The following is a 12,179-nucleotide window of genomic DNA, read 5'->3' as shown; positions in this document are numbered from 1 at the left end:
TTGCATACAGGTTTACTATCATATGTTTATTAGTAAGTCAAGATTTTGTGATACAATGCATTACTAGCCAAGCATGAACATGTCTACCAGTAGGTACATGTATGTGATTATATACACCATAAGTGAGCAATGTAGCATGTATGGACACAAGAAAGGGGATATTAAGACAAGTTTAGAAGGAACCTATGCTATTGGCCATCATGTTTTCCACAATTGTACATGTAAGAGAAGGTAACCGTTGATCTGTATGAGACTTTTATTTTGTCCTCTTAAAAGTATTTATACCCAAAGAAACAGGTTGGTTGTACAGGTTTGTGTGCTTTTCTGCTCATTTCTTTGTAGTCTTTACAACATAGCTGTTTTCACACATCCTGTTGCATGCTGGGTGATGCTGAGCACTATGGGTAGCACAGGGGGTAAGCAACTTCAAATTAACGTCAATGTGTATGCGGTCTATGTTGTCATGGAAATGATGTTGTTTGTCCCTTTTTGCTTCCCACAATGCCCTGCACTTTCCAACGTGCAATGAGGTTCATGAAAAGCATTGTCAGCATACTAGTAGATTCTATGTAATGGAAATGCCTTTAAAGCAATGGCATCTACATGTATAACAGCAGTGTATACACAATGTAGTTGCAGCATCTACCGGTAAAAGTGAAACTATGATTCAGAAATGCAAGGTGTTGTTGAATTTAATGTACATGTACCATGAACCCATAGAAGATGGTTTTCTGCATACATGTTGTAAGCAGCTCTATTAGCTCTGACATAATGAAATAGCAAAAAGGAGAAGAACTTTCAGTGCTTTTTTTGTTTACACAACATTTTGTATTGCAAGTTATACGGCTAAATATGGATTGTTTCTGCTGTAGAAATTGCTGAATAAAACTAGATATGGACTTATTGTCAAGGGGGACAACAAACCATGGTTCATCTTTGAAAGTCATCTGATGTTTCTTTCAAAGTATCAAAGTTGGTGATGTGAATTAGAGGTTTACTTGCTGTGGTCTTACTAACCATGGTGGGTTGGTGGATTTGTGGATGGATGGATGGATGGATGGATGGATGGATGGATGGATGGATGGTGAGAAACTGTGTTTGTGAGATCTCTCATGTAGCACCCCCAGGTATGCACAGTTAAGATATACAGGAGTGAATTATACTGGGGAAATTGCATTGAACATCTCTTGATCACACCCCCATGGCATTGATCTCTTCGTGCAGCAATGCAATATGGGAAGCAGTAAGTTCCCGCGTAAAAATCTTCAGGTTACTGAAGGCCGCTGTGGCGTGAAACTGGTCCCTCTGGTTGGACCGTCCCAGGACGAGGTTTGTGTTGCCATGGTTTTGAGAGAACCCCGTCGATCGCCCGAACCCTTGACCAACCAGGTTGCCGTTGACGTAGACTCTCGTTCCCAGCGCCCGCGTCCAGGTGAAGGCGAGGTGGAACCACGTGTTGTCTGGTACGTCGGACGTGTCGACCCTCCAGGCGAGGTCCTTATGCTTCAGGTACACCGTCAACACGAACTTGTTGGTCGGGATGTAGCTATACTGGTTCCCCGTGGCGTAGACGGAGAACCCCCGCGCGCTCCCCGTCTGTCCGCCCGATGAGAGTAAGTAGACCCGCCCATTGTTTGCTTCTTTGGGTATCTTCAGCCAGACTGACACGGTGAAGCCCGTCTGGCTACACAGCCCGTGGTGAGAAATGCACGTCGCGCGGAAGTTTCCAAGGTCGATGGACTGTTTCAGACTGGCGGAGAGAGAGACGGCGCAGTGTCGGCCGTCCGGGCCAGGGATGGTTTGAAGCACGCCGCTGGCTCGGCCGGAGCGAAGGCCGACGTTCCCGTAGATGGACTTGGAGCTGCACATGTCGCTACACGGGGTCTGCTGGCGGTCAGTGATGGAACACCCACCTGACAGATCCCAGTGGAAGTCAGGATCTGCTCCTAAAAATAGAAGAAAAAGCCTTCATTTATTTTCTTCCAAAGTTTTCAATTGAAAAGGTCCCTGCTGTTCAAAAAAGCCCAGACTAACGTCACTTCCTTCTGAGGTCAAAGGCTATTTACCACTAAAAATCGTGACGATAGCTGGTCCAGATCATGAGATAGAAAAAACAAACAGGAGTTCTACTTCAGTACCAAGGAGAGCCACCAGGGGTCCAAAATTTACCCCAGAGTATTGAGTTATGCTGTCCAACCACGAGCAAACAACAAATGCTAACGTAAACATCAGTCTTGTATTATCCGCACACAATCTGTATTGATAGCCCTTACCAAGAGCGTGTTGCAACAGCGCCACCTGCCGGACCAGAACGACCATCATGTCCTGCAGCCTGACGTACTCGTTCTCCTGCGACTGACAGCAAGCCGCCGGGCCACAGAGCCCTGTGTACGAGATCGTGTTGTCCTGGGAACGAACCACGGTAACCATGGTAACAGCTGCAAAAAAAAGATAGAATAAGATTTGAATAAAAAATTACTCACTGTATATATGTTTTACAATTTAGATAAGTCTTGTTCTTTTCAACTACTTTGTAAACGCCTCCGTATGTGCCCTGTGATAACCGCTTGCGCTATTGCATTCTGTATTGTATATAGTTCAGTCAACATGGTTAGCCGTTTGTGGTAGCCTTCGGCTAGTTGGGTAGCACCTGGCTGTATGTCAGCTTTGCGCTGTGAATCAAATCAAGTCGAGCCGGCGTCTAATTTAATGTCAGATTTACACACGCGTTTTTGAGTCGAATTGGAGTCGACTTGACTAGGAGAGCCCTAGGCCCCTCAACTAGCGTTTTCTAGTAGGAAAACTCCGCTTTAGCAGCCCAAAGCTCCTCACGCACAGCCCAGAGTCAACTCCAAAAATAAAGTGTCTGATCTCCTCTAAGAAAACACCTGGAGGTAAAACATTCTAATCTTAACCCTGACCGGCTCTTAGAAAGATACGTAGACATGAACCATCTGGCACGGTGAACTCTTTAAGAAAAGGTCAAGGGAGTGTCGCTTCCAATGAAAGATAAACTCTGAAGTTTGAGACATTCAGGATAACGTGTCTGTTGTCTTAACGGAACGCCTACAGGTTGGGGTATTTGGGGTACGTTGACACGGTAGACCGGGCGATGTTATTATGTGTTTTTTTTTTCTTCATTCTGCACGAAAACTACAATGTAAGCATTGGTGTTTGAGATAACAATATAGCATTTGTGCATCTGTGAATGTATAGAAAAGCTAGAAGTCCATCCGTTTTAACCCCCGATTGGTCACGGTGTGAGGGTTGCATTCGTAATTTCGGATGGGGACGTCAAAACGACTGTCCGTGTATGGGGGTTAGGCCTTAGATGTCACAACCCTAGCTGCACGTTAACTAACCCAACACACGCACAATGTATAGAGAAGAGTTGATCTGGTGTGCTTGACTGAAAACGCGAGCCATAGCAAAGCCGCATTGCATTACTTAACCATGCCAGCTACCTGAAAAGGCATCACGTTCAACCTTAATTTGAGATGACTGCTATACCTTTAAGGCATTGTCTGCGAACTCGTTTAGATTTCGTGAAGCAACATTGTTCACCCCTACTACTGCAGACTTGAGTTTTATTGGACCGTATTGGACGGCAAACGGCAAATCATCAGCGAATGTAATGAGAGGAAACGAACAAAACTTGATTTACAACGGCCTTCTCTGTGAGCATGTTTTCAATACAAACCTGGCCTTCCGAGAGGGAAACAACCGAACGTTTGGTGTATCGGTTCATCGGTAACCTTCTCCTGACATTTATCGCTGTTACATTCAGAGAGAAAACGAATAAAATCAATTTAGAACGGCTTCTTCTGTATGTTTTCAATACAAACCTGGCCTTCCCTGAGAGGGAAACGACCGAACGTTTGGTGTATCGGTTCATCGGTAACCTTCTCCTGATATTTATCCCGGTTACAGGCAGTTATATCCGACCCTGAGCCCAGCCATGGAGCCTGCTTAATCTCCTGATATTTATACCGGTTACAGGCAGTTAGATCCGACCCTGGGCCCAGCCCTGGAGCCCGGCTTTATCCCTGACTTACTTCTGGCGACTGCTGGCCTGACAACACCGCTGTAATGAACAGTCTTGGGGTTTGGAGGGGATTACGAAGTGCCATGCCGAGAGCCCTTTGAAAACACACCGTGGCTAATGCAACGTTTCCAATCCATTATCCACGGCAAAACATCAGCTCAGCTTCCATAGGTTCAAGATGGGCGGTGTTTGAGGCGAAGGACGGATCATTATTTACAAGCGACATGGTTACAGTGCTCGGCTTGACAAAAGAGAAGGTTGGATTTGGACATTACCTTCCAAGCATCCATTCATTCATTCATCCATCTATCCATCCATTATCCATCCATCCATCTATTCATCCATCCATCCATCTATCTATCGATACAGATAGATAGACAGGCTTTGTGTATTTAGAGATTTCATAAATCTAAACATCCGTAATGCCAGTTTATTGCTTTAACAACTATTTCAACTATTTTCACAGGCCGACTTTTAGAACCGGCAACCCTACCTCTAGGGGACCAGTCTTCTGCAGTTTATAATATCACAAATATCATTCATCATCGCAGCAATGTCCGTCTGGAGTATCAGTCAATATAACCTTGTCCGGTGTGGCAAAAAAGTATTCGAGTTGAAGTTGTATGGTTGTCCTTAAATAGTCCCAAATATCATCATATTACATACCAAATTTAAACTCGAATAAATCAAAAGCGACCTTCGTGTTGGACGAAAGAAAAGGTTAACCGGCCTTGACTGCGTTATGCTATAGATATACTCCCTCGTACTTACTTTAACGACTTTCTGGTTTGTATAAACATAATCTTATTGAGAGATAAAAGAACAGAGTCGCCCATCTGACACGCTAGTATTATATTTGTCTAAACTAGAGTGCCCTTGGTATACAACAGGGAAGATGAAGAATGACCACAACAATCCATGTTGTCACTGTCGTGTAATCGTAGTCACAACATGCTTTGCCGGGTCACTCAGATGGACGTTTGACACGTCAAAAATTTTGGCAAAGCGCGATCATTTCGATAATTGTTAGGGATAAGCCAGGAATGATCGGGGGATTCAGGCCACTATTCCACTAGTCAGCGATCGGGCTGCGACCTAAATTGGATTTGTGTAACCCGTGACTTCACAATTTGAATATCATACAAAATATAAAAGTATGACTGAAAAGACAGCAAAACACACAAAGCGTAAAAACATTCGTTTTTGATCTATCAAATTAGCTCAGCTTATAAGACCCCCCCCCCCCGTCACGGGTCATGACTGGATTAAATTTCCATACAGCCTTTCAAATCCACCAAGTACTTTTAGATCTTCTGTCCTCTCTGCCTATTACACTCCCTCCCCACCCAGTGTCAAAGATCTAGACATAACGTAGTGAATGATAGTATCCCGAGTGTGATTCGATGTACCGAAAGCTGCATCATTATAAACAGATCAACATGTCAACTGAGGTACCGTGATAGGACCTGATAGCCTTCATTTTGTCCTTGTGTCCAAAACGGAATTAGGAGATATGCCCTATTGACTTTCATCCACTGAGAGTCACCACAAACACAGCGAGGACACCATACCCATGTCAGTAATAATAGCAGCGTAATACTACACTCCAAGCAGAGGTTGTTGGGAAAAATTGCGACCTTCCTATCATAAGATAACTTTATTGCGCAGCAATTGTACAAAGTACAAAGTTTTATATATATCTAAGGGCTAATCTACCTAATTAAAGAGTGTATCATATGCCCCATATGATAAGCAGGTCACAATTTTCCAGAACAACCTCTGCTTGGAGAGTAGCGTAATACTTAACGCATGTCCTGTTTGGGACAGCGATTCCTTTGTTTAAACCCATCAGCACAAGCAACGGAGTCTTAGTGTCAGGATGTCCGTTTTAGATAGCTTTTAATGTGTCACAAGTCTCAATGGCTTTGTTTCTTTGTTTTGTTACATGATATCGATGGCCGAAATGTAGCCTCTACCAGGCTCCGTGAGATCGCTGGGGAAATAGTAGAAATCGGCAAATAGAGTGAATAGTATGCCAGGGGTACTGCGCTATACAGTGAAGCTCAATAGGCGAACCACGGATGGCAGATTGGACCCTCTCTCCGTAGCCGACTCCCTTAGCACACTATTCACTCTATTTGCCGATTTCTACTATTTTCCCAGCCATCTCGCGGAGCCTGGTAGAGGCTAACTAAAACCGAGTCGCAAAAACAACCTGGAGGGTATATTGTATGCGCAATGTTACATTTCAACCTCTTAATGCTACGTCAGATGGTATTGTTGAGTAAATAGCTACAATTTTATACCTGTGATTTAGAAGGGTTTTTAAGAATTTCGAGGAATACCTAATCGCTATGTTTTGAGGATCCGACGTATGAAGGAAAATGCAGTTTTCGAATATGACTACCTGTTAAGCCAGGTGGGGTCACATTTGTTTTGCCATTTCGTCGTGGTATACGGCTGTTTAGCGAGGCCATCCATCACATAATCGATCGTAGACAAGCGTCTACAACCTTTCCATCACAAGACAGCCTGAATTGTGTATGGCACATCCACAACTACGTCCTTCAATGTTAAACATGTCATACGATGAACATAAGCATGCCAGTAATAAATCATAGCTCAAATAAGACCATCGGTATCCGTTTTTTTTAGGAATCGAGCCATTTGTGTTCTCCTGTTCAAACTCAAGGGTACCTACAGTCCGGTACTAAGGATGCGCGACTGTGTTTTCCTCTCTACAAGTCGACCTTGCCCTGCGGATTTAACCCCAGGGATTAAACAAACCCGTGCTCAGTACCGAATCCTTTTTCGGGACGAATTTTTGTCGGAAGTTTCTCATGTGAAACGGAGTCTCCGGATCAGGGCTAAGTAGAAGTTTGCACGCAGTACTTACAGAGTGTTCAAGGTCCGCGTAAAGGATGATTTGTATTGCGGTACCCCTCAAAATCCATCAACGTAATCTAGTACCCAAGTTTGTTTTAAAGATGATGGCCTGAAGAGAAAATAAATACAAAAGGGCTCCAGGCCTACATGCTATTTCTTGCATACCCGATCGGGCACGGTCGCACTATAGTCATTTTGGATGGTGACGTGAAGCCGGTGACCCGCGTATGTGTGAACCTCAAGGCGTAAACCTTCGCACGTAAAAGAACCCAATACACTTTAAAACATATTGAGAGGAGACTAGATGACCCGGTGTGCCTGGCTGAAAACGCGAGCCGTAGCGAAGCCGACAACATTTTACTATCACTAACTGCTGGAAAGAAAGACACCTGTCGATTCTTCCTCCTCACTTGGCTATTTATGCTGACTATGTAGTAAGATAAACTGCACTGCCGGACATAGAGAGAGTGCGAAAAGAAAAAGATTTTGTGCTCACTTGCCGTTGTGTAATGGATATAAAGCTGATTCAACAGCAGTCGTTGTTTGTTTTTTTTCAGCCACTTATCCCCTACGACCTTGAGCGGTGTCCTCTTGTGGTTTGGTTGGAGTTTTGTCACCGAAATCGATCAATGTCAGAGTGGGAGAAACGTGATGCCAAAATAAGCTTTCAAAATGCAAGGTACAGAACATAAACCAGTGAATTATACTCCAGTATTAAACTTCTTTCCTTGTGCTATGTTCAAGCAAAGGTGCGTCGGACGTCAAGTCTTTTTGATGTTACAACATCGCCGGAAAGCTCTACGATTTGATTTTCTCTTTAGAAAATGCACTTAAACACTCTATAACCTTTTGAACAGCCTCTACTGCGTGCAAACGTCTACTTAACCCTGGTCCTGATACTCGGAGAAACGTCCGACATTGAAAATGCTTTCCGAAAGGAACTCGGTACTGAGCTCGAGCAAGGTCTATTCTTTAGTTGACCTGCTGTTTTAACCTCATTTTAGATGGGATGACAACAAAATTTACAAGTTTTTGGCAGCGGCTTGTGCAGACGGCTTTCTTCACTCGGCACGTCCTGACACCTTGGCAGCTGGTGTGTTGTTGGACGGGAAGGTCTGTTCAAAGTCATTAATCTTCAAGCAGATACAAGGGGTCTGACTTTTGTCGTTTTGCGGCGTTTTGGAGGTTGGGATCTATTGGTACGCGTCTGAGAACTGTTGGAAATACGTAAAGAGCGCCGCAATAGACCGATCCTGTCGAACACCATATCGAACATATAGAACCCCCATGTTCTATTTCGAACACCTCCATCAAAAACAGCGCTTGACGGAGGTGTTCAAAAAAGAACAGGGGGTTCTATATGTTCGATATGTAGAGTAGAATGGTGTCCGACAGAATCGGTCTATTGATGCATAAAAGTAACTGGACCCAGACATCTGAGAGATTATCAGCTTATGCTGTTCTGTGGCTTATTCACTATTCACACAGAGCGCGAGCCGTGCAAGAGTGCACCACAACAATCCGCACATTAGGGAAGGGTCACCGCACCCCTGTGGGACGGACTCGTGGGAGAGACCTGCCGGAATTTACTCTGGCGACTCCTTCTCGTTTCTTTGCCTCTCGGTTGTCAGACTAAGTACACCCGTTCTGACAGCTCTTGCTACTTAAGGTTTGGGTTTATCCCCCTCAGCACGCTAAAGTCGTCTTGTGTGCTGATGAGGCACAACTGCGCATTTAAATGGCGACAGAGTAAACGCTACTTGTTCCCACTCAAGACCCCTTTCCACTTAGACGGAGAACTATGAGTGACCAAACCTCTCATTAGTAGTTTTGTGGTTTTTGTCTTTCAAGTAATATTCTATTTATCTTATTTATATCATGGATCATATCTTATATAAAATCATAGATCATAGAAATATCTATTTCGGTCGCTCAACTGTCTCCATTCAAAGAAAAAGGCCTGAGCGGCTGTGTTTTGGCGTGTTGGGCTGTCTTCTTAACTTAATACGCCGTATCTTTAAATCTATCAGAAGTCAAAAAACCTAGGTATCAAGAGATGTCGTTACATCAGACTTAGCATAGATGATAGTAATTCACTTTGTACCATGCATGTCTTTCAATGATCGGTGGTCATAATTATTAGTCACTTAAAGCTCTTACCGGTGGTTGGTAATCTTTTAATTACTTTGACTATATAAACGGCGACAAGTGGTTGTCCTAAACATGACACACAATTTGTCATTTCCTTTTAATTGGTTGTGCTCCACATATAAGGGGAATTTGTCTAGACTTTGGAAACGGTGAGAACTGTAAAACCGCCGTCTTCCTGACTTCACTGATGTATCATCAGCGGTAAATCGAGCTGTACATGTAGTAAGACAATGGTTAATACAGCAGGGCTGATATTGAGCTGACGATTAGTAGAAAAAACTATGTCTCTCTCTCTCTCTCTCTCTCTCTCTCTCTCTCTCTCTCTCTCTCTCTCTCTCTCTTTCTCTCTCTCTCTCTCTCTCTCTCTCTCTCCTTATTTCTCTCTCTTTATCTTTCTCTCTTTATCTCTCCCTCTATGTTTTTGTCTGTCTGTCTGTCCCCGGCCCTCCCGTCTTTTTTCCTGATCGTTGAAATGAAGCAAAAAAGTACGTACCTTGTATGATGATAACCGTAAGTACAGACAGCGATCCTCTATTTAAGCACTGCATCATGATAGCTTGTCAGCCGGAAGGTTTTCTGTTCACGAAACAAATGTTCACGCCCGCTATCGTACACGAAACAAGTGTTCACGCCCGCTATCGTACACGAAACAAGCGTTCCCGCCCGCTATCGTACACGAAACAAGTGTTCACGCCCGCTATCGTACACGAAACAAGTGTTCCGGCCCGCTCCCTCTGCTTCCCACTGTCACCGCTCACGTCCAGTGTTCGCCTGTGGTCTGGCCCGACCCGTCGTCCGCCTTTTATCGGAGAGCAGGTCAGGCCGCCGCCACAGCTATTTCCGGTCACAACAGGATCGATCAAGACTCTTTCCTGCTTCTGATACTAGGTGGTTTCATTCATGTCTGATCCTGATAGAACCTCCTTGGTTTGATATTAAGTTACCACTTCCTCTACCTGCCGTCCCCGATCCGGGCCAAGGCAAGGCACTTCCTGTTACCTTCTGGGGCGCTTTACGTGTGGCAGTTTACAATACGAAGAAAGACCGACCTTGCCGCGATCGGTCCGTTACTACATGTAGCCTGGTAACCATTCTTGGGCCGGCTTTTACCGGCTTCAGTCCAGGCCTAAGCTCCAAGCAGATCCGTGGCAAGACAGTATCCATAGGCCCAAACAGTATTCATCAGGCCTCGTTGGACGGCTGGATATTGTTTTGGCCATGTTGGTTCGTTAGGCTGGTACAATTCTGACGGACCGAGGTCAGAGATGTTTCACTGTTTCTATCGGTAGCAAGACAGTATCCATTCGCCCAGACAGTATCCAACCGGTCTCCCATGGCCAGTGGCTTGCACTGGTATTACACACTCTGACACACGAGTTTCCATTCAAGCATTAGGTTACATTTGGTCACACACCAGTCGCTGTCAGTTTCCTCAGTTACATTTCTATCTGTATGAACCTTCGGTGTAACTGACACCAGCTTCGCAGGCACGACGCCCGGCAGAGGCTGGTTGTATTATATTTAGACACTGTCCCAATGTATGACCTGTCACACCTACAATTTGCTCATCTAGTTGCAAGCGTTGTTTAAAGCTTTCTAATGCCCTACACTTTCCGATAGTTCAACGAAACAACGAGCACCTCAATCTTACGTTGATAGTTCTGTACACACCCAGAAGGCATGACAGTCACCACTTCTTGTTGTTTTCTGAGCAAGTATTATATACTTTAGTAGGTGATACCTCAACCACTTTATATTCATTTAGTACATGCAAGCATCAATAAAGAAGAGAGATAGAAATCAAAATCAGTAACGGTTGTCACGCCCTGCTTCCCGAAGTGAACGTCTGACGACTGCGCTTGATTACTCATCCCCCTTAAAACATCACCAAAGCTGGTTGATGAAACCGATCCCCCGTAAAAGTTTGCGTGCACCATAGAACTACTGGGCGGGCGGGCAACACTTCTAGCACCGTAAAGATATCAGCGAGCTCACGATAGTATGGTTGCCAACTTGCCAGGCTAGTCGGTTACCCATGCTCTGCTTTGCTGTGGAGTCCTAGCCTCCGCCAGGCCTTCCTACGGGCGTATGGATCGTAGAATTCGGCAAAAAGAGGAATAATTGGCCAGGAGACCGGTACCCGGTAAAGTTAATAATTCGAATGAAACCCTCTTGTGGCCTAACTTCCCTGGAAAACATTCTCCCTATAGCCGGCGTAGTTACTGTAAATGCATTTAAGTTCGCATGTTTATTATTTCGTGCTAAGGCGAAAACGGAGTGTTCGCGGTGGTTTTAAGCTCGCGGCAGCCCTATAGTCACATACTGCTACAGTATTGGACAAAAATGTTCGCGGTGGTTTTAAGTTCGCGGTGAATCGGTCGCCGCGAAAACCGCGAACATAAAACCACCGCGAACATTTCTGCATTTAGAGTAGTCTGATAGAGACTAGTAGAGTCGACCGAAGCTGTTTTGTTTGTACCTTCCGGGTGACAGAAGTATGGGTGTAGTTAACAGCACTATCGGAAGGTGACTCTTCACCGCGTTCGAGCACAGCTATCGACCGGTGTGAGTGGATCAAACCATGATAGCCTCCACCAGGCCCTCCTATGGTGGTATGGATCGTCGAATTCGGCAGAAATAATTAGCCAGTAGTGGTCAGCTAACTTCGTATAGGGGGCGGAGGGGAGTGTACGTTGCACGAAGTACGAAGTCGATAAGTGACATTTTAAGTTATCGATAATCTAATGAAGGAGTTACTTGCATTGGCAAGCTAACTTCCTACAATGCGCATCTCGTGACTCCTAACTATGTACATCCGGGTACCAAGGCCTCTTTATAAGAATAGCTTATTATGCCATGCGTCACAGGCGATTTATGTGACCCCTAATTTCCTACGTCGTGCTTCGGGCACCCACATGGCTATGTAGACTATAATTCAAAGTAGCCCTGATGTGTTGCCCATTTGAAAGGCACTTTCGGGAACAACTTTCTTCACCCCAGTCAGGTGGAAATGGTACTTAGCTTCGACTAAGGGACGTCCACTCGAATCGGGCATAAAGATGGAGGGTCCCTTGTTTGAAGAGGGCAACACATCGGG

General features: G+C 44.8%; 1 protein-coding gene across 1 annotated transcript; it reads right to left on the bottom strand.

Moving 5' to 3' along the window:
- Window positions 1-1,081: 1,081 nt before the first annotated feature.
- On the bottom strand, window positions 1,082-2,456 carry LOC136422767 (adhesion G-protein coupled receptor D1-like). The gene is made up of 2 exons (XM_066410635.1): window positions 2,274-2,456; window positions 1,082-1,946 (listed from the first exon to the last, which is right to left on the bottom strand). The coding sequence occupies exons 1-2, from the start codon at window positions 2,428-2,430 to the stop codon at window positions 1,192-1,194; spliced, it is 912 nt and encodes a 303-aa protein (XP_066266732.1). The 5' UTR covers window positions 2,431-2,456; the 3' UTR covers window positions 1,082-1,191.
- Between the last annotated feature and the right edge of the window lie 9,723 nt (window positions 2,457-12,179).

Source organism: Branchiostoma lanceolatum, chromosome 17 (assembly GCF_035083965.1).
Source record: "Branchiostoma lanceolatum isolate klBraLanc5 chromosome 17, klBraLanc5.hap2, whole genome shotgun sequence".
Classification (NCBI taxonomy): Eukaryota; Metazoa; Chordata; class Leptocardii; order Amphioxiformes; family Branchiostomatidae; genus Branchiostoma; species Branchiostoma lanceolatum.
Note: the sequence above shows the minus strand (reverse complement) of the source record. Positions and strands in the feature narration are given on the sequence as shown.

Coding starts and splice junctions, on each gene's coding strand:
- LOC136422767 (XM_066410635.1), bottom strand. CDS start 2,430: ATGGTTACCGTGGTTCGTTCCCAGGACAACACGATCTCGTACACAGGG. Junction 1,947..2,273: donor GCTGTTGCAACACGCTCTTG/GTAAGGGCTATC, acceptor TTCTATTTTTAG/GAGCAGATCCTGACTTCCAC.